The following is a 25,997-nucleotide window of genomic DNA, read 5'->3' on the forward strand; positions in this document are numbered from 1 at the left end:
GGTAATAATTTTTAAAAATACCAGATATCGAGAGTCTATTACATCGTTTGTATTGTGCAGATAGATAATACACGTAGACACGCGTGAATATTTTCTAGAAGAGCAGCTATGGCTACTCAGAGCTGGAAGGTTGCTGGGGTGGGGGTGGGGGGGTCCTCCTGAAACCAAAGGTCAGAGACTCTAGAGCCTTCTTTCTCGTCTAAGGGTTAAAGGTATAGGCATGTTCCCGGTGAGCCAAAGCCCAGTGACTGGAAAGAGAATGATGCCCCTAAAATAACATCCCCACAAGAGGCCTGTGATGCCCCCATCCCCCCCTCCGCGCATCCCCCCCCCCCCCCAAGGGTTTGATGCATCCTGACCCAGCCCCCAGGGCTAACGTGGGAGTTCCCTTGGATGAGGGAGCAACTGATGGGGAGGAATCAACTTCCACTGAGCTCCAGAAGCCCAACCACTGGTGAGGGATCTGCACACACCCTGTGGCCAGGCCAACCACATAACTGCAGACAGCGGCCTCTGGGGACACAGAGCAGCACTTCACAGAGGCAATCAGCTCCAGTGACATTTGTACCCAGCTCCAGCAGCGAGGCAGAAGCAGGTAGGACTGAGTCTGTGGCTTCTCGGATACACCAGGGTAGGAGAGCTCATGGGCTTGGCTTCTCACCAAGGACGCTGTAGCGGAAGAAGCTACGTTTTTGCCCCAATTCACGCACAGCTCATTCAATGCTCACACCAACTCTACAAAATATGTACTACCTTCATCAGTATTGCCCTGGTTAAAACAAAACAAAACAAAACAAGAACAACAACAAAAAACAAAACAAACAAAAAAACAACTGTGGCACTGGGAGCCACAGCCTGTCCTAGCCAGCATGGCTGGGAGCCCACGGCCTGACCCCAAAGCCAGCAATTCCTCCAACACACCTCCTGCCACCACCAACAGGGGCCCAGCACCTGGCAACTCAAAAGGAATCAAGATGAAAAGGTTTTTATCTGACTGTCAAAATTGATGGAGTCTTTGCCCCGGGAGGGGCGGAGCTGCGGGGAAGGGAGGGGAGCCAGGCAACCTAGAAAAACAACGCAAGCGGGCAGGGAGGCAGGAGCTGAATGGACTTCGCTTCTGCAGACCCACAGCCCTCACCCCCACCATCTGCCACGGGGCCTGAGGCATACGCCAGTTGACCTCTGACCCTAGCACTCCCATGGATGCGTTTCCGGAAAAGATGTACTCATGGACACAGCAGGGCAGGTGAATGTGTGCACTGGATTATTGACCTCAGACCCAAACCTGAGTAGCGGAAAAGAAAAACAGCTGCTTAATAGGATGAAGGGGATGTCAAAACCTAATGATCCCCTGCTCAGGCAAGGTGCCCAAGGTGACCGGGCAGCCAGTGGGCCGCAGGGATCTGAGAGGGAATGTCACAACATGTGATCCTGTCTGTTCTGGAAGTCAGATGACTGTACTATGGGTTACCATGACTTGACTTGTGCTCTGCACCACTGTCAAGAGCCTTCTGGATCACTCAATAAATAAAACAACTAGTCATTTCCATCAGACAATCAGCAGGATGCCGTTTTATTTCCCCCACGCTGAACTGAGGCTTATTTGACTAGACCCCATGCACTGATTGTTCTGGAGTCCTGTGGAGAGGGCTTTATAGTCCGTCAGCATCTGTTAACCGAGCACAGATTGGGTGAGAGCTCTCTATCAACATCACTCCTGATCACGATGCCCTGAGGCTGTTACAAATTCTGGACATTAATCCGCACTTGTGAGGCCACCTATTTCAGAGTGACAAAAGCTGCCTGCAGTCAAACTTGCCTCTGATCATGACTCAGTGACTCTGTACCAAAGCTGCACCCTGGACTCGCCTGGGGGTGGGGGTAAAAATACTGCTTCTGGGTCCCACGCCCCTACAGAGACATCCATGTAATTGACCAGGGAGTAGCCTGGCATAGGGAGTTTTTACAGCTTCCCAAACAACCTGAATATGTAGCCAAAGTTGAGAACCACCAGTCTCTATTGAAATTCACCGCCCTGGCACCAAGAGACATTTGTAGCAAATTGGTCTAACCACCTTAGTGGTTTTCTACTTTTGGGGGTCTAAGGATGAGACTAGGTGAGAAGGCATCAATGCAGATGGGAGGAATGTCTTGATCTAACCTACTCAGCACATCCTGTGTTTGTTTTCCCAGAACCACTTTCTGTTTTGCTTTTACTTCCTTGCTCTTTCTTCGTTCTATAAACCACACTCACTGCCACTGTCAATTTAACCTGCTGTCTTCCTTATGATCAAAGTCCAAGCTGTGTGCGATCTCATTTAGTCTTGAAATAGCCCTGCAAGTGAGGAAGCAGCCAAGCTTTTGTTCCTTAAGGCAAATCAGGGGCCTGCAGATCAGGAAAGGTTTTATCTGACATGGAATTCATATCATTATTTTACTTATGTGTGTTTATAGCCCTTTTCATTTACGAAGTGCTTTCACCTATTTGCTCCTGTGGAGTCCTCACAGCAAGTCTGTGGTGAAAGTATTTTCATAACCGAGTGGCCACACATCTTGATCTACCCCGAACAATTCTTGTCCTAGCCCAATTATTCATAGCACCCCCTTTCACTCTCCAACCAAGTGTCTTTGTCGGAACAATACATGATATGATCACCTTATTTATGACCATCCTCTTGTTTTTAAAAGAGGCTACTAAGGCTCGTAGAAGTTAAGGAATTTGGAGGCTCCTGGGTGGCGCAGTTGGTTAAGCATCCGACTTTGGCTCAGGTCATAATCTCACGGTTCTTGGGTTCAAGCCCCGCAGCGGGCTCTGTGCTGACAGCTCAGAGCCTGGAGCCTGCTTCCAATTCTGTGTCTCACTCTCTCTCTGCCCACCACCCTCCGCTCCCGTCATGCTCTGTCTCTCTCAAAATAAATAAATAAACATTAAAAAAAAAAAAAAAGAAGTTAAGGAATTTGTTCAGTCATCAGCCAATTAAAAGCAAAACAAGACTCGATCTCATGTCCTGTCTCTCCAAACCTCTGTCCCGCACATGGGGATTATGAAACATTAGATCAGAGCTGATTTACTCAAAGCTTTCTTATTGTTGAAGAAATTAAAAGTGTGAGGGAGATAATCTCCTAAAAGTCACTACTACAATGTTCTCTGCAAGGAGTACAGAGCAAGGAGAGCAAACTCCTTGGCTGCATTCTATGACTACATTAGAATGCATTAGTTAAGTATCAATGAATTGTCCTCTTGGATGGCCCTCAAGAGCTTAACTCAGCAAAACCAGGTACAAGGCCTAACATGGGTATTTGGAAAAGAAAGAGAAATTCAGAGTCCAAACTGCTACATAGGAGGCCTGGATCTGAATGTGACCAGGCGTGTTCAACCATAAAACAGGTGGAATCATCATTCTTACTTCCCTGGGTTGTTACACAGAAAGCAAACTGTGGCTCACTGAGTGCTCTCACAGCAGCTAAGTCTCACGAGGTCCCCGTGAGTCACTTTTTTTTCGTTCTCTTCATTTTTCACGCGAGGGAACCAAGGCTCATAAACAGGATGCTGGGGATCCAACAGGATAAGGTATTTGAATGTGCTTCATAAATCCTAAAATGCTACCATTTATTATTATTATTATCATCATTATTCTTATTATTATCTGCAGCAGTAATAGTTAACAGATGATAATCAGTTGATGTGGGCTAGAATCATGTGTCCTTGAAACTCCCTGGGCGACCCAGGTTTTGAATGATGCACCCAGTGGACAGGCCCAGTGGAGAGAAGGTCCCTTCCAGAAAGTTGTTGAAGATGACACATAGGATTCTGGGTGGGCCCCAGCCTGACCGAGAGGCTTCCTAGAAACCAACCTATCCTGCCTTGCTGGAAGGACCTCAGGCACCGGACACCCTCCACAAGAAGGCCTTTCTTCATAAGAATCACAGAGCTCAGAGAAATGTCAATTCTGTAAATTGATTCTGGAACTCAGGACATTGTTTCCCTAAAATAAAACCAATCATCACCTGGACAGGATCTTGATTTCACAATCATTTTTCAGCCTTTGCTGCTCCCTATAAATGATAACTACAAACCAGAATTGCAAAAAAGAAGGGGGAAAAATCAAGAGCTTTCCTGATTTTTTTTTTCTCCCATCAGTCCGGTTTTTGAGCTAATCATGAAGGCCTGCCTGGTTCTCATGGATTGCCTTCCTTTAGGGGCAAAACAAATAACAACACAGGCATTTTAGAATTCTTTTGGGGGCACTGAGGGCTGTGCAGTGAGCTTTTTGTATACGTGGAAAAAACCTTCAAAGCTGCCAACACGAAGTTCCCAAGGTGCAGGCAGAATTGGTCTCCGTGCCTAGTAGTGGGTCAAAGGGCTCCTCTGACTCTAAAGAGTCAATTTGTGTTTCAAATAGCTTTCAGGAACTTGACACTATGAAACTACCTGCTCCCAGGAAATCTGAGAAAGTCCTAGAATAGCTTTCTTCAGGGAGAGCCGTGAGCCTCCTGGCTTTGTTAAAGCTCTCCCTGTTCATTCCCTTCCCTAGGCCACAGGATTGGATGGTGAGGTTCAGGGTGCCCGCTCCTGGCCCTTGGTCCAACAGGGCCCAGCTCTGGAGAGGACGCGACCTCTTTCGCTATCTGGGTCTGCCAAAGGACCTGGTAATCCTGCCCAGAGGGGACCCAGATACCAAATGAGGGAGACAGAAGCCACACCTGAGGGGAGACAAACAGGTTCAGCAAAGCAAATGACAGGCATAATTTCTATGGATTATTTTGAAAAATAAACCCAAAGAAGGTAACACCTAGCCAAAAAATATTTAACAGACCTTTGTGGTACGCTAGGGCCAACTGGGGAGGACCACTTACCAAGTGGTAACCTGATGGAGGTTTGGGGATTGTTCTGTTCGGTTTTAGGCATCAAAAGATACCAAAGACCAAAGGGTTGCTGTCAAGGTTTATGCAGATCTTATCCTTTTTTGGTGAAAATCTCTCATCAGCTTGGAGATAAGGGCAATTTGCTCAAAACAATATCTTTCCCATCGCAGATATATAGGTCTTTTCAATTCAGCGGGGAGACTCCTGAAAGGCACCAAGGAACTCTCCTCTCCTCACTCACCTGTGCCTTTCCTGGGAAACTTTGCATTTGAAGGCTATTTCCCGCGCCCCTCCCTCCCCCCCGCCTTGGCTCTCACGCCGCCAGCGCACTCCCCTCCCCCCAAGCCTGGCGACTCTCCCCGCACCGCCCAGGAGGCCGCTCTCCGGCCGCCTCAGGTTTCCCGGCTTCTGCGGTGAGCCCGCCACAGCGAGGACTGATCAAATGTTTCTTTCTTACACCGCACCACCCGCGGACCGGGAAACGCCGCCTCCTCCGCCTCCATGCTTTGCCTCCTACAGGTTGCAAATGAAATACAGCCGTTTGGAGGGTAGATTGTTTCTGCCCAGGGAGCGAGGCGACTGAAGTCAGTTTGTGCACTGTGCCCCTCCATCCCAGCCTGCCCCAAGTTGACCGGGGGTTTTTTTGTAGTTGTTGTTGGTTTTCTTTGTTTGTTTGTTTGCCAAACCTTGGCATTTCCTGATACTCCCCTGCAGAACCATGATTATGACAATAATAGTAATGTTGGCCAATGGAGTGTTTGTTTTCTGCTTTGCAGGTCACAAAGCAAGAAACACCTTTGTTTCCTTTGCTTTTTTTTTTTTTTAGTAGCTCTCAGCAAAAGAGAGAAAAGACATTTGAAGAACTGTTATTTTTATTTTGCCAAAGATAATTGTCCGGATCGGCAATGTTTCCTTTTCTTCCCTTCCCTCTCTTAGCCCTCTCTCCCACCCAATTTTAGAGGCACGCTCACGGCTCCAGGCAGGTTCCGGCCACCTCCTTATACCTTGAGATGGCCCTTAAGGACTAGCCAGAATCGCACCGGGCAGGGACCTGTAGCGGCGACCCGCTTGCTCTACAGCGGATCTGACAAACGGCCGGCCAACTCTCCAAGAAGACAGCCACCTGCAAGATTGCACCTGACTCCACAGCAGCCGGGAGCCCCGAAGCGAGGCTCTCTGGCTCGCAGGAAGGCCACCCAAGGGATCGCTGGGGCTGGGTTGTCCTCCCTGGGGAGGGTCCAGCGTCCCGGCTCTGTCCGCGCCCAGGCACGTGAGCCCGCGCAGCCGGGAGCCCGACTGCAGGCGCGACAGGTGCGGCGGGCGCAGGGACGCCGACCTACCTTCACGAAGAGTTCGATCTCGGGGTCCCTGTCGTCCCCGTTAGCTGTCGCCGAGTCCGTCATGCCGTCGGCGCCCGGGGCCAGCGTCCCGGGGCGGGGAGGCGCCACCTCTGCGGCGCCTGAGCCAGCGCTCTGCGCTCCTGCTCCTGCTCTGCGGGGCCCTCCTTGAGAGCGGCTATTATTATTATTATTATTATCGGATCTATTTCTCAAGCCGGGAACCGCAGTGTCTGACAGATCAAATGTCCCGAGAGATCACATGCAAAGGAGGAGAGGGGAAAGGTGGGTTCAAGGATGGCAGCAGGTCCCCGGAGCAACAAGTGCCGGGCTGCAGGGAGGTGTCACAGGATCCGCTCCAGTCAGCGATCCCCGCGTCGCCGCCAACGCGCCCAAAATAGCCGGAGGCCGCGGGGCGGGGTCAGCCCGGGCGGGGCTGGGCGGGAGGGGCGCCCGGCGAGCGCGGCCTCTGCCCTGGCCCCGGCCCCCGCCCCCTGCCCCGCTGCCCCGGCCCCGCTGGACCGGAGGCAGTCGCGGCCGACCCGGGCTGGCACCGCCTACGAGGCCCCGGGGACCTTATGGGAAAGGTAAAGGGAGGGAGAGGGAGTCCAAGCGAACGGGAAAAGAGAGGGGAGAAAAGATGGCTTTAAGTCTTATGTGTCATTAACGATGCTTTAGCTCGTCCAAGTTACTCGATTATTGGCGTTACCCACTCGGAAAGCCCCTTCCTGCCTTAGCCGTGCTCAGAGTGGGGAGGAGCTGTGGAGAGGGGGCAAGGAAAGAAAGGACCCCTATGAGGAGCCATCCTGGAGCTGGGCAAATGGGGTAGGACATGGGGTGGGGGTGGGCAGGGCTCATGTCTAAGGTAGAGGGGTGAGCCAACCTGGTCAGGGGCAGCCGGAGCCGAGCACCCGCGTCTTGCTGATCTTCTAGGCATACTTTTTTTCCCACTTTCTTCTCTTGTCTCTTCTTTTCATTCCTTTCTTTCCTAGTCAAATTTCGTTCTCTGTTTTGTAGTGAAGTATGATGCACATATGGAAAAATGCACGTATCACAAATGTCCAGTTCAATGAACTGAACTCACCCATGGAACGCCAGATGAAGAATTAAAATACTAACTACACCCCCAGAAGCTCCTTTTGGTCTCTCTTCTCTTCCTTTCCTCCCCCTCCACCCCTCTCTTCCGCCAGAGTAAACATTATCTTGACGTGTAACAGCACTTGTTCGGAATCTTACAGTAAATACAGTATATATACTCTTGATGTTTGGCATCTTTTGCATACCATTACATTTGTGACATTCATCCATTCTGTTGTGTGTAGTTGTAAATCATTCATTTTCATTGCCACAACTTAACATCCGTATTTTTGGTTGATGGACATTTGCATGGTTTCCAGTTGATGACTACTGTAGATACTGCTGCTATGAACATTCTATCAAACATTCTTTGGTGATAACATGGACAGTTTTCTGTTGGGTATATCCTTAGGAGTGGAATTTATAAGTTATAGCGTACAAGAATGTTCTTGAATAGACACTGCCAAAGGGGTTGTACCAATGTATGTTCCCACCTTTCATTTATTTTAAAAATAGGTACAAAATCTTTTGCATCTGAAATCTGGTCAACTTTCATTTGTTTTCTCTGCCTTCTCTCTAGCTAATCCTGTTGCTGCTCTCTCTTGCCTTGCTCACAAATAATGCATTTATTTCACAGCTTTGTAAGAAAACAAAGTAATCCCTTAATAATAAAAATAACTAATAATACTTGTTAGGTACCAGACAAAAAAAAGCACTGGAGATCTTAACTTGTTTCATCTTTACAGTTAGTGTTATTATCCCAGTGTTCCAAAGGGGGAAACAGGTTTAAAGTATTTAAGTAACTTGCCTCTAGTCATTCAACTAGAAAATGGCAGATTTGAACGCAGAAAGACTGAGCCTCTGCTCCCAACTACTCTACTAACTGCCTCTCTCAAATTTAGTGCATGCTGGGTAAGTCATTCTGAAGAAACAAAGACACTGTCCTGGTCTGAATGGAGATTAAGTTCCATTTCAGGATAATAGTCACATGGGAGGAAGACTAAGGCTGTCACATGAATTGGGCTCCATAAATCAGCATGTAGACAGATTATTCACCACAGTGGGAGTGGGTAGACAGAAAGGCCTCATAAAGCAGAAGGCACTCCGCTGAATCTTCCTGAATGGCCAGGCACCTGACAGGCAGAGAAGATGGCAGGGTACCCTGACCACCCTTTATGGCAGGCCATTTCCCCAGAAACCACAAGTACAAATGTTCCTTTTCACTGAAGTCGCCAAGCCCAACTTGCAAGCCCTCACAATACACTACAGCTTAATCAAGGTGAGGTCTAATTGCTCTCCTCCTCCTTGGTTTCAGGCTTACATCACCAAAGCCTTTAGAGAAACAGTCACCTTCACAGCTCGTACATTCTGAGCCAATGACTGCATACCTTCACTGCATGCTGCACAGACTCATCACTTCCTGCTCTGGACTGCAGACAATATTTGCAATAGCGATGTGGCAGAGGTAAATAAAATTATATGCGTGAAATGCCCTTGAGGGTTTTTTTTTTTTCTTTAGATGAAAAATGCTTTACACCTGTGATCATGTTCTTGGCTATGATCTAAACAATGTATGGTGTGACCTCCACTTTCCTGACTTCCAGCCTAGCAGAGTTGGCTTCCATTTTGTTTTCTCTAAACATCTACTGCTTACTGCTTATTGGAAATGAACCAGTTCCCTTTTAATCTCTAGATAATACCTTCCATTTGGACATCCCTACAGACAACTGATAGTTTTGATATTCTAAATCTTCATGTTGCCACACACACACACACACACACACACACACACACACACAAGTCAGCGTTGGTGATGAAGTACCTTTGTGCATATTTCTAGTTTTTAAGTCCACATTCTGCTTTCACTCAAGATAAAAAAAATCTTTGTTTTGTACCCTTTAATGTCAAATCATAATTGGTTAGAGTCTATTCCAGCATTGTCCAGAGAAAAACACTTCCTTGATCATACACTACTTCTGATAATCATAGTTTCACACAGTTAGTGCAAGCTTTGGGTAACTATTTACCAGGAAAGCACTTCAAAGACATATTTAGTGCTCACTTTGGCTGCACATATACTAAAATTGGAACAGTACAGAGAAAATTAGCATGGCCCCAATGCAAGGCTAGCATGTAAGTCTGTGTAACATCCATACATTTGTATGATTGTTGAAAGCAAAAATTATCACATGTCTTACGGGGTTTTAAATATATTCAGACTCAAATGATATGGCATAAAGGTGAAGGTAAAGGGATTTACATAGTGGTAAGGTTTCTTCAAGTGGCAAACTATGACCTCTAGGCAGACTGAGAAAAGTTAGGTATGTATGTCATAACCACTCCTAAAGCAACAACTATAAAAGTTATATAAAGAAATGTAGTAAAAAGCCAATAGGTAAATCAAAATGGAATGGGAAGAAATTTTCAAATAATCTAATAGGCTTGATGGGGGGACAAAGAGAACAAACATAAAACTTACTGTTAGACGGCACACCTAAATCCAACCATATGAATATTTACACTAAATAAAAATGATCTAAACACATCAATTAAAAGCTGGAGATTGTTGGATTGGATTTTAAAAGATACTCAGCTCTACAATGTTACAGAATCTCACTTCAAGCATAATGATACAGATAATTATAAGGAAAAGGATGGAAAAAAATACCATGCAAACACTAATCAAAAGAAAGTTAGTGGTTATATGCATATCTGACAAAATAGACCCCAGAACAAGGAAATTATCAGCGATAAAGTTGGATATTACACAATGATGAGTCAACCCATCAAGAAGATATAACAACTCTAAGTGTATACGTACCTAATAAAAAACTTTCAAAATACGTGAAGCAAAGCTGACAGAACTGAAGGAAGAAACAAATACACGAATATAGTTGGAGACTACAAAATTTTTTTCTTAGTAATTGATAGCACAAATAGACAAAAAAAAAATCACTAAGAATATAGAAGACTGAAACAGTACTACAACCAATTTGGCCAAATGAACTTTTATAGAATATCCCATCTAAATAACAACAGAACCGGGGCGCCTGGGTGGCTCAGTCGGTTGAGCGCCCACTTCGGCTCAGGTCACGATCTCGCGGTCCGTGAGTTCGAGCCCCGCATCGGGCCCCTGTGCTGACAGCTCAGAGCCCGGAGCCTGTTTCGGATTCTGTGTCTCCCTCTCTCTGACCCTCCCCCGTTCATGCTCTGTCTCTCTCTGTCTCAAAAATAAATAAACGTTAAAAAAAAAAATTTAAAAAAAAATAACAACAGAACCCACACTGTTTTCAAGTACGCATGGAATAGTCACCAAAATAAACCATATTCTGTATCACAAAACAAACATTACATGTAAAAGAATGAAACAATACAAATATAATCTCTGACTATAATAGAACCAATTACATCAATAAAAAATGTTTCTGGAAAACCTCTAAATATTGGGAAATAAAGCAATTCACTTTCAGAAATTCATTGGTTAATAAAGAAGCCTGAAGGATAATTATAAAATATTTTGATCCGAATGTAAAGGAACACACAATGTATCAAAATTTGTGGGATGTAGCTAAAGCAGTTCCTAGAAAGAAATTTATATTTGAAATGCTTATTTAGGAAGGGAATAAAGATCTCAAATCTAAGCGTGTACCTTAAGAAACCAGCTAACCCTAAAGCAACAAGGAATAAAATAAATATAAGAAAAAAAAATGAAAGTGAAACAAGATAAAACAATGGAGAAAATCAGTGAAACCAGAAGCTAGTTCTTGTAAAAGATCAATAGAATTAATAAATTTGTCTCTGGATTTGCCAAGAGAAAAAGAGAGAAGGTGTATTTTATCAGTATCAGGTGTGAAAGACGGCTAGCAATGCAAACTTCACAATCAGGAGAAGGTAATAAAGGAACAATATAGGCAACTTTTTGCATGTAAATTAGATACTTAAATGAAAAGAACCAAATCTTAAAAGACACAAAACTCATTCAAGAAGTAGGAGATAACTCTAAACCATAAGAAACTCTTAAATACAGAGAACAAACTGAGGATTGGTGGGGACGGGAGGGGAAAATGGGTGATGGGCATTGCGGAGGGCACGTGTTGGGATGAGCCCTGGACATTGTATGTAAGTGATGAATCATGGGAATCTACTCTCGAAGCCAAGAGCACACCGTATACTCTGTATGTTAGCTAACTTGACAATAAATTATATTTAAAAATAATAATAAAAATAAATAAAATAAAAAACATTGTAATCAAAAAAAAAAAAAAAAGAAATAGGAGATAACCTGAATAGTCCCATATACACTAAAGATATTGAATTCATAGTTGAAAATCTTCCCAAAAAACCCCTACCAAAACTCAAAAAACTCCCAGGCCCAGATGTCTTTATTAATGGATTCAACCAAACCTTTAAGAAAGAAATCATAGCGATTCTTTTTTTTTTTTTTTTAACGTTTATTTATTTCTGAGAGAGACAGAGACAGAATGCAAGTGGGTTAGGGGCAGAGAGACAGGGAGACAGAACCTGAAGCAGGCTCCAGGCTCTGAGCTGTCAGCACAGAGCCCGACACGGGGCTTGAACTCACGAGCTGTGAGATCATGACCTGAGCCGAAGTCAAACGCTCAACCGACTGAGCCACCCAGGCACCCTGAAATCATAGCAATTCTACACAATCTCTTCCAGAAGTAAGAAAAGGAGGAAATAAAGATCTTGTATCCAGAATTTGTAAAGAATTTTCACAACTCAAAGATAAGAAAACAAACAACCCAATTAAAAATTGGCAAAAAGAGGGGCACCTGGGTGGCTTAGTGGGTTAAGTGTCCGACCTCAGCTCAGGTCATGATCCTGCATAGGGCTCTCTGCTGTCAGCACAGAGCCCGCTTCAGATCCTATGTCCCCCTCTGTCTACCCCTCCCCCACTCACGTTCTCGCACTCTCAAAAATAAACATTAAAAAAAAGTTGTTTTTATTTGGCAAAAAGAATATGAACAGACATATCCCCAGAGAAGACATGCCAATGGCAAATCAGCACATGAAAAGATGATAAATGTCATGATTCAGCAGAGAAATAGAAATAAATACAATGATACCACAGTATACCTATCAGAATGGTAAAAATATATACACGTGATAACCTCATGTGGTAGCAAGGATACAGAACAACTGGAATTCTTGTACATTGTCAGTGAGAAGGCAGAATTGTACAGTCATTCTGACAAAACACTTTGGCAATTCCGTGTAAAGTCAAATATATGTTAACCATAAGACTCGCTCGTCATCTCCTGGATATCATCTTAGAGAGATGAAAACTTCGGTTCTCACAAAAGCCTGTACATGAATGTGCATAGCAGAATTTATAATTGGTGCAAACTGGAGACAACCTAAATGCCCCTCGATAGCTAAATGAATAAAAAAAAAAAATTGTGGTACATCCATACAATGATATACCACTTAGCCATTAAAAAGAATGAATACCTCCAAAACACGGATGAATTTCAGCTGTATGTACCAAGTCAGAGAAGCCAGTCTCAAAAGATTGCATACTGAATGGTCCCACTTGTATGACATTCTGGGAAGGCAACATTATAGTGATGGAGAGCAAATCAATGGCTGACAGGATTGCAGAGGGGTGGGGGACTACCAAAGGGTAGCACAAGGGAATATTTTCAGGTGATGGAACTATTCTGTATCCTGTCCGTGGTGGTGGTTATAGATGTTTCTGCATGCATGAAAACAAACAGAGCTCTAAACCAAAAAAGAGAATTTTCTGTAGGTAAATTTTTGAATGATCAAGATTCTTTTCTTTTTAATGTTTTTATTTATTTTTGACAGAGAGAGAGAGAGAGAATGAGCAGGGGAGGGGCAGAGAGGGGGAGACACAGAATCTGAAGCAGGCTCCAGGCTCCGAGCTGTCAGCACAGAGCCGGATGCAGGACTCGAATTCACGGACTGTGAGATCATGACCTGAGCCAAAGTAGGACGCTCAACCGACTGAGCCACCCAGCTGCCCCTAAATGATCAAGATTCTTAAAAACTGCAGAAAAAGGTAAAACTACTAGATTTTATTTTTACATCCCCTTTCCACGCATTCTTTGCTTCAAATCCTTAGTCTCAGATCTCATCTTACCATTGACTTCAGATGTATGAAACGGCTCTCTGTTCCATGAGACCTGGTGCTCCTAAGTATAGTCATTCAGTAAAATAGAAAGAACTTTCATTGAAATAAAAAATGAAACAACAAAATAAGCATATTTAGACTGAGAGCGAGTGCGTGTCTGTGGTAAAAGGACATTCAGTATGAAATAATGATGACCCTTTTAGGAAGATTTGATAGAAATGTTCACCTTGCCCAGTGCCAGAGTAGAAGAACGTCAGTAGATATAAGCTCCAACTTTTACGTACCTAATGATATTCACTCGAACCCACTCAGTCTGCCCAGGGTAGCAGCTACTTCTGTGAGAATTAGATTGTTCCTCTCTTACGTTCTTCACGGAGAATCTCTCAGACAATCCCAAGAGCTTGAGGTTCAAGCTGAGGGGACAAGTAGGTTTTGATGGCAGCTGCAGGAGCGTCAATTACATTGTGTCTCTGTGAGAGGACCAGGTGGGTGTAGACAAGAGGAGGTGAGTCCTGGAGGAGTTACAATCCCATGAAGTCACTTGTTGGGCTGTGAGGGGGATTAGGGTGGGTTGCTAGTTCTATCTATCCCTTTATAAACTAATGTGCTCTTGGGCATGCCTAACATTACCAGTAATCTTTGTCCCCACCGCAGTGGGCCTACAGACTCCCGGGGAGAGCCTGGGAGTGGGCTGGACTGAAGCCAGGGGTCCTTGTCAACAACCTTCACTCATCCCACTGATTCACCCATTACTCATTCTCTCCACCAGGGTTTTGGGGAGCACTGCTCATATGCTTTCTAGAACCCTCTAAGAACACGCATTGTGCACATCACCTCCTGATGATAAGCAGTCTTTGCTCCTGCATTATTCCTTCATGGATTGAGTCAGGACTTTTCCACAAAAGTAAAGTCCCCTTGAGGACAGGAATGCAGTTTTATGTCTCTTTTGCATGACCCTCAGAACATAACAGTTCCCTGCTATAAACTTTTAAACAAACAAAAACCACTTATCAAACAAACTGTTGATAATTCAAGTACAAGTGTACATGCTCAAGAAAATAGTTGTTGGTGGAATGAATTAATGAATAACTGGAACTTTCTTTCACAGCCTCCTCCTCCACTAGAGAGTCTGCCCTTACTTATATTAACTCAAAGGCTGACATCACTAAAATGGTCATTACAATGTGGGGGGGTTTGAAAAGATTCTAATTTTGAAGTAAAACATGGAAAAGAGTTTGTAATAATAATAATAGTTAACATTTACCAAGGGCCCACCATGTGCCTGAAGCTCTGAATCTCTTATGAGCTCTCTTCATCTCTATAAATAACCCTGTGAGACAGGTGCTATCAGTCCCATTTCACAAATGAGGAAGCAAAGACTTAAAAAGATTAAGTAACTTGTCCAAGATCACACAGATAATAATAAACAACACAGCTGGTATTCTGACCCAGGTCTCTCCATTGTGAAAGCCCATTTTATTAACCAGCATGCTTTACTGTACGTGAGAAGCAGGATGGATTTGGAGGAGGCTGGGATGATGTTAGAGACTTAGAAATTGCTTCCTGAATTGCAGTCAGTGAATAACTGGTTTTGGATAAGAAATGGCTAGATTTGGGGATTCTAGAATCCCTCTTCACTCTGCTTAACCCAAGAGACACCAGAGACAAGCTGAAAAAAGAAGCAGGGACCAAAATGTGGTTCATGAAAAATAAAAAAATACGGAGCCCCTAGAGAAAGGAAAGCTGTGGGAGACAAGAGGCCAGGGAAAAGTGATCTGAGGTCATGTTCTGTTGCATCACCATGAATTTTTGGCAAGATTTATTGCTCTGGTAATTGTCTCACTTAATGGCAAAGTTCATACTTTAGTCACAGCAAGATCACATTAAAATACAACTATTACATAAGTATATTTTTAAAAACCTTGGGCCAGATCCAGGATAAATACATAATTCAAAATACATAATTAATAATAATTCAAATACATCATTTGTAACAAAATCCCCAAAATATGTTGACCCATATTACTTTTATACACACAGCTAATTTTCTTTTGGCCAACAAGCCCATCTTGACAATTGACGAGAGATCAAAAAAGGGCATGGTGTTAAAGAGGACCCAGGCTGGAGAGAAGCAAGGTAAGGAATCTTGTGGTGTGGAAGTCAGCTTGTCCATGGGTGGGAGCAGAATGAATTGAGGGAAGTGGGAAAATGCCCATGACCAAGCAGATTAGAATTCTGAAAGGAAAAGTGAAGAGTTGTTATAATGATTGACAACTAGAATCCATTTGCCCTTTTGTTAAAGGAACCCTGAACTTTCTTTGGAATCTGCACCTGTTCCATTCACAGCCCATTAGCTTCAAGCGGAGCTTCCTGATTGGGCAGGTAACTTGGATTGGCCAATGGGAGCATTGACTCCCTGTGAGCACTATGATTCGTCCAAAATGGACACATGATCAACTTGGGGCCAATTTTCTGTTTTTAAAATGGAAAAAAAAAAAAGGTCTTCTAATAGACTTGCAAAGCAAGCTACTTAGTGTTGCGTTCATGACATTCTCATTTACAGTGTAGTTTGTGAAGAATCATGTTTTAAAACTGTAATTATGTTCTCTAGTTAAGAGAACATAGTTAACTAGTTAACTAGCAAAGCTAGTTAAGGCTGTTTCTTTGTAACTCTTAGAAGACGTTATATGAATCCTCATTACGACATAGTAAAAACAGCTCAGACTTTGCTCAGATTTGGGGCTTTTGTCAGAAATGTGCCTAAGAGTCAGTCTTTCCTTCTGTTGGACTTACGGAGAAACTAGGATATGGTCCTGGAGCTGCCTGTGCTATGTAGCCACTGCTAAGACAGTATAATTGAGAGTAAAGCCAACAGAGAGAAAATGAGGGCCAAAAGCTGGAGAAAGGAAACCCAAGTTCTGATGTCTTGTTTGAGTGACTAGATGAGTGACTTGTTGAGTGACTAGTGGTCCACATGATAGAAAAAAGATTTCAGGGCTCTTGTAAGGTGGATAGGAGTCAACAGCACAGTGATGCCTTTTTAAAAAGGAGGCTGCATCCTAAGATGAATAAGTCATAGTTTTAAAGTTCCAGACCCTCTATATAGGCACTATTTAGTCTTTCCAGGCTTGTAAGCCAAAATACAAAATGAAAGTGAAAATACGTCCAGAAATTGGCAGAGTTGCAGAGAAGCTCCATGTGTCAATTTAAAGCAATAAGACAAATGATACAATCATAAAATTATGACTCCATGCATCAATCTTATTTTTCAACAGAGAATGTCTTATACAGTGAAAAGAGCACAGGGCTTGGATCCAAAAGTTCCAAACTCAAGACTTGGCTTCTGTCACTTTCTAGCCTTATGCCTTGATGATCAACCCTCCCAAACCTCAATTTCTTTTATTTTGTTCTTTTTCCAAACCTCAATTTCTTTTTCTGTAAATGGAGGTAACTGTACCTTCCCTGAAGTTAATGTAAAGTTTAAATAATATTATTTATGAATACGTGTAATTCATGCAGCATATTGACTATCCCATAAAGAAAGAACAAAAGAGCTGCCTCTCCACAAATGCATAGAAGACAGCACTGTGTTTCATAGGTAGTTTCTCACTTAATCCGTCACTCCAACCCTATTCACGAGGTAGCTACTATCATGGCTCCATTGTGCAGAAGAGAAAACTGATACACACAGATTAGTTAGTAAGCATAGCTAACCAGAAAACTCTAGAGCTGGGATTTTAACCCCAAGACACTGACTCCCAAGTGTCTGCTTTTATGACCTCAATGAATGAGGACTATTTAGTATTATTTTATTATTAATGAATTAAATAAATGAATAAAAAGAGAGAGAGAGAGAGAGAGAGAGAGACAAAAGGCTCCAAGTGAAAGCTGAAGGTCAGCTACTGGAACATTCAAATGACAAAATAAGAAATAATGCCCCCAGGTAAAGAATGGAATATATACCCTGTCGTCATTACTCTGACCACGCTGGATGGCCTCCCTCCTTTATCTGACTGTCTCCCTCTTCTAATGTCAGCTCTTCAAGCTACATAAGGAATTATTTCCAGAATGGCATAGAATATTTTTGAGAACCTTGCAAATTCCTTCTTGGAAATGGGTAGAATTGATCTAACCAAATTGTTTTTTTTTAAAGTTTATTTATTTATTGGGGGGTGAAGGGAAAAAAAAATATATATGTATATACACACACATATATATGTATATATTCACACATATATATGTGTATATATATGTATATATTCACACATATATATATATATATGCAGAGAGAGAGAGAGAGAGAATCCCAAGCAGACTCCACACTGTCAGCCAACGTGGAGTTGGACGCAGGGCTCAAACTCAAAAACCGTAAGACCATGACCTGAGCCAAAATCAAGAGTTGGACGCTTGGGGCGCCTGGGTGGCTCAGTCGGGTGAGTGCCCGACTTCGGCTCAGGTCATGATCTCTCGGTCTGTGAGTTTGAGCCCCGCGTCGGGCTCTGTGCTGACAGCTCAGAGTCTGGAGCTTGTTTCGGATTCTGTGTCTCCCTCTCTCTGACCCTCCCCTGTTCATGCTGTGTCTCTCCCTGTCTCAAAAATAAATAAAACGTTAAAAAAAATAAAAAAAAGAGTTGGATGCTTAACCAACTGAACCACTTAGACGTCCCACCAAATTGTTATTTTAAAAATAACCTATCCTAAAGGTAGGGGCAGTTATATATGTCCATTGCACCTCTAGAAGTCTAAAAACATATCTCTATTTGAGTCTTTTTTTTTCTTTCCATTTATTTCCTTGTATACATATGTCTCCTTATTTTAGGATCTCAGAGAGACAGAATACAACATTTCTATGCCTTATTAGTTGGTCATAACTAGGCAGATACAGAAGAAATTTATCTCTGCAGCACTGTAACAAGTGGCTCTCTTTAATCTGCATTCAGGAAAAAAGCTTTGATTCTATTTTTTGTCATATATTTTTCCCAACTGTGCAATCTTTTATGATCTCCCAGGAAGATTAGCCTTACTGCCGCAAAACTTGATGGACAGAAAATCAGAGGCTTGTCTAGAATTGTTTCAATTTCCTTCTCCTGGACAGAAAGCAGAAAGCACTTCAAATATCTAATTTTGGCTAACTTCGGCAAGCATACCTTGGTCGTGTTCTATGCCAGGCACTGTGCTCAGTGCTGGGGAATACATGTGTGAGTGAGCCCTAGCCTCTGTTGCAAGGAGCTCACAGTGCCTACAACAGAGGGGTGCTCCCGCTCTTCGCCCCATTTCTAGCTGAGGAGGTGCAACGTGTTTGTAAAAACACAGAATTGAAATAAGCCTAACAGAATTGAGAAAAGATGCTCGTTGCCAAAATTTTCGTAACCAGAGTAGGAGATAGATGTACACTTGGGTCCACACCAGCTGCCTCCCAAATGAGTCCTCTCCCACCAAGTCAGCGATGGTCAGAGGTAATTCATCATTTCCACGTCATGTTTCTGTTGACCACCTGTTACACACCAAATATTCTTGGAGACACTGAGTGTATCTTGGGGAATAAAACACTTGTGGATAGCCCTTGCTTGGTGGGCCTTGCAATACAGGGTAGGAGATAGGACAAACATGTGAACAAATAAATAGATGCATACTTATAAAATGTGATAGATACTTTCTGGGAATCTGGGTTTCAATGCTAAAGAATCACAGTGGAAGATGAGGGAACCCCGCTTAGGCCATGCATGGGGAAAGCTTATCTAAGGAAGTGACATTTAAGCCCAGACCTAAAAGATAAAAAGGGGCTGGTCATTTGAAGACAGAAGGGAAAAGAGAAGTGAACAGCATGTGTGAGGGGCCCTAAGGTAGGATAAAGTATTTCATGCTTGAGAAACTAAAGATCTAGCTTGAATTCCTCCATGTATCCCTTTAGGGGTCCATGTCGTGGGGTCCCAGATTTACCTTTTCCTACATAATTATATGGACAAACTTTTGGAATATTAATACTCTCTTGGAGAAAATGTGCCCAGAGGCTTTCATTCAGTGAAAAAGTTATATCTTAAAGAAATAATGGTGGCACCACTGAATATACGCTGAGTTGGTAGCAAATCATGCTCTCTCTTGCTCTTTAATGCTTCAGAATTTCTTTAGTTAAATACACTTTGGAAAGGGTTGCAATTCACACTTGTACAAAGACAGACATTAACCTAAGACTCCTTTGCAATATATGCTTTTCACTTCAGTGTCCCTCACGCTTTGGTTTTGCTCACTGGCTGCATCTACGACAGGCAAAGACATTTGCAGGATGGCAAAACCCACTCCCAAAGGCTGAGGTCTTATCTAAGTCATTTTATGATAGAAGATTGCATTGAAATCCATTCAATTCCGTTAAAATTCATTCTTTTTTTTACCTTGCTTTTTTGGAATCTTGTAAACACAACCATTGTCACTTTTTCCTCTCTTGAGAAATTAAATCCCAGGATGATAAAAGCTGAACATGGAGTCCATCATTTGTCTCCCTTCGACACATCACAGGGTAATTCCATCAGTAGACATTAGGCTTAATGACCTTAATGAAGCCTCCCTATGTTAGGGCCCAGAGGGTCAAACTGCTGACCTAAGCTCTGCCTTACTCACGGCACCAGCTCTCTAGTCAAAGTCCTTATATTAAAGGGCAGAGGATACAGAACAGCCTTGCCAAAGTGGTCTGGCCAAGTTCTCAAGTCAAAGCCAACTCCTCTGCTCCTTCCCTCTGGTTATAGAGATGCATGTGTGCCCATCATGTGGGTGCTGACTAGCCAAGACCCCTTGCCCTTGTGCCGAGAGATCACTTGGCAGTCAGAGTGTCCATTCTCTTTTTATCCCTCGTATCTCATACCAAGTAGGCACTCAGTGGGCATTTATTCCATAAGTGGGTTGAATAAATGAGCGAATCAACTTGAGTATAGTTCACACACACTTGACAACTGTTTACATGGAGGCCTACAAAGTGTAGGCTTTCTGTCTGGCATCTTCAAACAATCTTAGCATTTGCATGAAACTTCTAGAAATATTTCTTATTTAATGATTGTCATAGCCATAAAAAGTAGAACAGATATTTTTCTTGTTACCCCCATGTTAACAAGATCAGGGAACTCAGATTCAGAGAGGAGGAATAACTTGTCCCAGTCCTCTGCACTGAAAAGTGGCAGTGCCCGCACGGGCTTCTGTGACTCTCTGATGTACCTTGATGCCTTTATACGGTACATTGTCTCTCCTTGAAAGCTAGGCTCTGGGTCATTCAAGCTGACAAATATTATACAGGAAACTAACTCATGCTGATAAAGGGCTAAAAGAGACCCTCTCCCCAATCTTGTTGCTCAGGGGAACCCATCTTGTCACAAAGAAGAGTGTCCTTGGCTTTGACCTTGCAGCCCATATCAGTGAATCCATTTTTCTTCCACCATAACAAGCAAGCTGCTTCTGGGCTGTGAAATGAATCTCTGGGAAGGACACTCTAACAACTGATGGGTGAGTAGCTCATCCTCGCTCAACAGTAAGAATGCACTGCTGGGCTCCCCTGCTCCTGTTAGCATCAAAAGGACTTCAAGGATCTGGGCCACAGAAATCCATCCAGATCTGCAGTTGTGATGGGCCCTCGAAGGGACAATAAACTGACGTTGATGTTGTGCCTGGTTATGAGTTACTTATGGGTAAGGCTCATGAAGACCCCTGCCTTGAAATCCAATGCCATCCAGAATTCATTCCTTCATTCCAGATTGTAACTTTTAGCCTTCATCTGTTCCCTGAGAGCCTCATCCCAATATGTAACTATTTGAGGAATATACCCCTTGGGTGTTTCCTCAAGGACAACATTTCCAAAATGCCACACTAATAACTTTCTTCCCAACATCCTCTCCTTACCCTGTATTTTCTTTCCCGGTCAGTGACACCGTCATCTCTCCAGTCACCCAAACCAAAACCAAGCCCATATTTTTGTTTAATTCCTTCATCATCCCCAATCCAATTAGTTACCAAGTCCCTACCCAAATCGCTCCACTTTTCATCCTTGTAAGCTGCAGCTGCATTGCTTCATGCCCAGATGGTCATAGAACATTCCTGACTGCATTCTGTCTTGGCCACCCACCGCGCTCCTCAAATTGACCTTCCGCCTGGCAGCCAGGGTGAGCCATCTACAATGCACGGCAGATCACCCAGCCCAGGCAAGAAACCCTTTGGCAGCTCAGCATGGATCACACTCCCTGGCATGATGTGACCTATCTGCCTATCGGGACTCCTCTGGCCTGAGGTGCCAGAGATTCTGGGAATCCTAATATGGTTTGCTTTCCTAAGTACACACCCTGCTGTCCCATACCTCCATGTCTTTCTTTCCATTATTTGACTTTCCTCGTGTTTCCTCACTCAGCTAACTCTCTCTCATCCTTAAAACCCACGCCTCAATAACATCCTATGCAAATCTCTACTCTTGCACTATTACTTTGAAATTATTTGTTTATGAATCTGCTGCCTTCTAGATTTAAGACCTTCAAGGACAGAAGACCCACTCATCCCTCCATTCATCACCTCTAACGTTGTAATTATCACTTTACACAGCCACAGCCCAACAGATCTTCTAGCTTTTTGAAAGGACTGGTGTTTCTTACGTGTGTTTCCCTGTGCCCAGCACAGAGCCAGACGCATAGAATGTGTCTAGATCTGCCTGTCTGTCTACAGTCACTCATTTGTTTGAGAAATAACTTAAGATCGTATTTCATTCCAGTCACTGTGCTTTGCTCCAGCTCTTAAGGTTTACACGCCGAACGATATACGCGGTGGTTTTTAATAAGCTGCTGGTTCTGATATCTTGAGTAAGCGGAAAAGGACTCCCTCACTCTTCCCCCGCTCCGTGGATTTGCTCTCTGCGGCGCGTGACCATTTGCTGTTCGCCACAGATGCCACGGTGAAAATAAGAAAGCACAGTGTTTGGCAACACAAAAGTGAGCCTTGACTCCATGGTAAACGATAATGAACAGTTCATTCACAGGAACACAGGGATAAGAAGGATCTGAAAAAGCACACCGCTTAGCTACAAAACTGAAATTGTACCGATGGGATATTTTCTCACTGTTTAATTGGTAAAACTTTTTAAGGACTCACGAAAAAAGTTGTGAGCAAATATGCCATACAAGTAGGGGCCTTACATTGGTACAACCTCTTGGAGGTCAGCTATCAAATTAAAAAAAAAAATTTTTTTTAACGTTTATTTATTTCTGAGAGAGAAAGAGAGACAGAGTGAAAGTAAGGGAGGGACAGAGAGAGAGGGAGGCACAGAATCTGAAGCAGGCCCCAGGCTCTGAGCTATCAGCACAGAGCCCGACGTGGGGCTCGAACTCACAAACCGTGAGATCATGACCTGAGCCGAAGCCGGACGCTTAACTGACAGAGCCACCCAGGTGCCCCAGCTATCTGTCAAATTTAAAGACATAGTTGGGTCATACGAAGGCTCAACAGGCCCACTGATAAGAAACTCTTACGTGAACAAAGGGTCAAAGGTGTTCACTGCATCATTGTTTGAAATAAGAAAAAACTAGGAGGGGACTAAATGTCCATCAGAAGATAGATTAGGTACATTGGGTACATCCATATAATGAAGGATATCACAAAAAGAACATATATGGAGTTCTTTTCCATGACATGGAAAGATGTCAGGATATATTGTTAAATGAAAAAGAAAACAAATTATGGAAAAGTACATGGGTGTTTTCATTGTAAAATATATATAATCTTATATTATATATATTGTCTGGAAAGCTACACCTAAACTGTGAATAATGGTTATTTCGGAATAGTTGGATTAGGAGGGAAAACATTACAATTTTTACTTTTTACAATTTTTACTTTGTGCGGTTTTTTTTTTTTTTTTTTTTTTTTTTTTACCACAGGTGTCTTTTCTTTTCCTTTTTTTTTTAAATTAAAAAAAAATTTTTTTTAACGTTTATTTATTTTTCAGACAGAGAGAGGACAGAGTATGAACGGGGGAGGGTCAGAGAGAGGGAGACACAGAATTGGAGCAGGCTCCAGGCTCTGAGCTGTCAGCACAGAGCCCGACGCGGGGCTCGAACTCACGGACCGCGTGCACTGTTAGTGCAGAGCCCTACTTGGGGCTCGAACACACAAACCATGAGATCATGACCTGAGCAGAGCCCGAGACTCCTTGGATTCAGAACCCTCATCCCTTTGCCAAACTCTCACACTAGCAGATCTTACTTTCCTCTTGTCTGTTTATTATTTTTTTAAGCTTATTTATTTATTTTTGAGAGAGTGCAGGAGGGCCAGAGGGAGAGGGGGAGACTGAGAATCCCGAGCAGGCTCTGCACTACCAGCACAGAGCCCGATGCAGGGTGTGAACCCACAAACCATGAGATCATGACCTGAGACGAAATCAAAAGTCAGATGCTTAACCGGCCGAGCCACCAGGCGCCCCATCCTCTTGTCCATTTAATAAACACACACCGAGACCTTCCTACTGCTGTTGTCCTCACATCTGCCCACAGAGAGGAACTCAGTGAGTCAGGCTGCAGTCATACCTGCATTTTAAAAGTGCATCCCAGGAGAAGGCCACTGATGACACAAAGACCAGCAGTCCCAAAGGGTATGGGACCAGAGGAGTTTCCTAGCACAGTCTGAACCAATCACTTAAGGAGCTTCTTAAAAACGATCTCTCGGGGCGCCTGGGTGGCTCAGTCGGTTGAGCGTCCGACTTCAGCCCAGGTCACGATCTCACGGTTCATGAGTTCGAGCCCCGAGTCAGGCTCTGGGCTGACGGCTCAGAGCCTGGAGCCTGCTTCCGGTTCTGTGTTTCCCTCTCTCTCTGCCCCTCCCCCGTTCATGCTCTGTCTCTCTCTGTCTCAAAAATAAATAAACATTAAAAAAAATTAAAAAAAAAAAAAACGCATCTCTCTAGGTCCTTCCCACAGACACTGAATCTGAGGGTGGGGCCAGGAAACTGGGGGCCGGATACTTTCCTGTGGCTCTCCACAGCCTTTGTACCTTTAGTCTGCACACATCTGGGTGTCCTTGACAATATCAGGTTAGGAAAGTTAAGTTTTGATTTTGAAAGCTCCACAAATACACCAAATAGAGAAGGGAGAAGAAATACCAAAGAGTGGAAGCCTAGCATCACTTTGCAAAATAAAATTTCTACCCATAGATGTGTTTATCTATAGATGATCTATGTCCGGGAAGAGTCTTTCCTGCTTTGCCCTTCCTGTGCTGACCATCATTGTAACCAGTAGATTGATCACCGCCAGGATATCTGTTTAATAAGAATGAAGCTTTATAAAAAATCGCCATTGATGCTTAAATGACATCTGCAGAGCCAGTTTTAACAAGAAGCAGAAAACATCGCCATAAAAGCTATGTTAACACAAGGGGTTATTACTTTTTCAGGGTAACATTGACATGTTTGAGGAAGACCTAAGGTAAGATCCTACGACTTCTATTCACCACTTGCTAATATAACAGAAACCAACCAACCAACCAACCAACCAACCAACCAACCAAAGATGCTCTTTGAGATAATGCCAGAGTAGCTTCTCCCCATTACTGGAAGAGTCTAAAAATCTTAAAATACTGGAAGCTCAAATTTGTTCCTAGGGAGACCCTTCCTCTGTCCTGTGGGATCAGTCGTTCTTAAACGTGGCTGCATTTGGGGACTAAATGATGTCACTGGTCTGGGATGCAGCCTGGGCTCTGAGATTCTTTGTAAACTCCTCAGCTGATTCTCATGGGCAGCCAAAATTGAGATTGTTGCTTGTTAGAGAATTTTTTTTAAATGTTTCTTTATTTTGAGAGAGAGAGAGAGAGTATGAGCAGGGGAAGGGCAGAGAGAGAGGGAGAGAGAGAATCCCAGTCTCTGCACTGAGCTCAGACTCTGACATAGAGCTTGATCTCATGACCATGAGATCATGACTTGAGCCAAAATCAAGAGTCAGACCCTTAAACGACTGAGCCACCCAGGTGCCCCTAGAGATTCTTTTTAATCCCACAGATGTGAGGCAAGACCTACCCTCCGGGAAGCCCTGAGCCAGGAGATAATCCCAGTTCAGGTGCTTCAGGGTGAGACGTGTAACATGTTGTCTACGTATATATGGGTGATGGGAGTCCTTGCTTTGGACACTGCATCACATCTTCAACCCACCCCTGTTTTCTGCCTTACTTTGTGGGACAGTGCCCTGTGAGCCTGACACGGGCTAACCTCTCACCTCAAGGCCTGCACTTTCAACCTGGTGTCTCAGACCTTCTCAAAGCAAAAGGGGCCCCCAGCTGATGGAGGACAGAGCAAGCATTAACTGTGGGCTCAAACTGTGTCACATGGGCATTAAAGGAGAGAGTACCTACTCAGGTTTGGAGAGCTGGATTACAATTGCTGGGTGGTGTTGAGCAAATCATCTAAGCTCTCCAAATCGTCAGTTTCCTTATTGACGAATAGAGCTACTAATACTTAACGTGAGCTCTTGTCCTCGGCATTCAATGACATAAAGAATGTGAAATTATTTGATTCGAAATAGGGGCTCAACACATTACACATTTTTACCCGTATCATTTTACTTCATCCCAAATAACCCTGTAAAGTAATTAAGGTA

At 43.6% G+C, this 25,997-nt stretch overlaps 1 protein-coding gene, 1 long non-coding RNA gene and 1 other non-coding gene across 10 annotated transcripts in view; 2 read left to right on the forward strand and 1 right to left on the reverse strand.

Annotated features, from left to right (window-relative positions):
- Positions 1–25,997, reverse strand: part of CLIC5 (chloride intracellular channel 5) — a 162,039-nt gene that overhangs the window by 96,169 nt on the left and 39,873 nt on the right. The window contains exon 1 of one of the 3 annotated variants that reach the window (XM_060615648.3): positions 7,087–7,293. The exons of 1 other annotated variant lie outside the window; for it this stretch is intronic. In XM_060615648.3, coding sequence (XP_060471631.1) covers positions 7,087–7,140 — 54 coding nt within the window. In that variant the 5' untranslated portion in view covers positions 7,141–7,293. Of the gene's footprint in view, positions 1–6,206; positions 6,598–7,086; positions 7,294–25,997 lie in introns of those variants that run through there. One more of the 3 variants, XM_060615647.3, reaches the window with a different exon arrangement.
- The window catches only part of LOC132667137 (uncharacterized), a 47,242-nt gene continuing 27,863 nt past the window's right edge, over positions 6,619–25,997 (forward strand). For 2 of the 6 annotated variants that reach the window (XR_013555643.2, XR_013555644.2), the window contains exons 1-4: positions 6,619–6,790; positions 8,596–8,745; positions 15,436–15,531; positions 15,698–15,777. This is a non-coding gene — a long non-coding RNA (uncharacterized LOC132667137). The other 4 variants (XR_013555647.2, XR_013555648.2, XR_013555646.2 and 1 more) reach the window with 3 other exon arrangements.
- On the forward strand, positions 9,335–9,442 carry LOC132668099 (U6 spliceosomal RNA). Its single transcript, XR_009605468.1, has one exon. It is a non-coding gene; the product is annotated as a U6 spliceosomal RNA (small nuclear RNA).

Source organism: Panthera onca, chromosome B2 (assembly GCF_046562875.1).
Source record: "Panthera onca isolate mPanOnc1 chromosome B2, mPanOnc1 haplotype 2, whole genome shotgun sequence".
NCBI lineage: Eukaryota > Metazoa > Chordata > Mammalia > Carnivora > Felidae > Panthera > Panthera onca.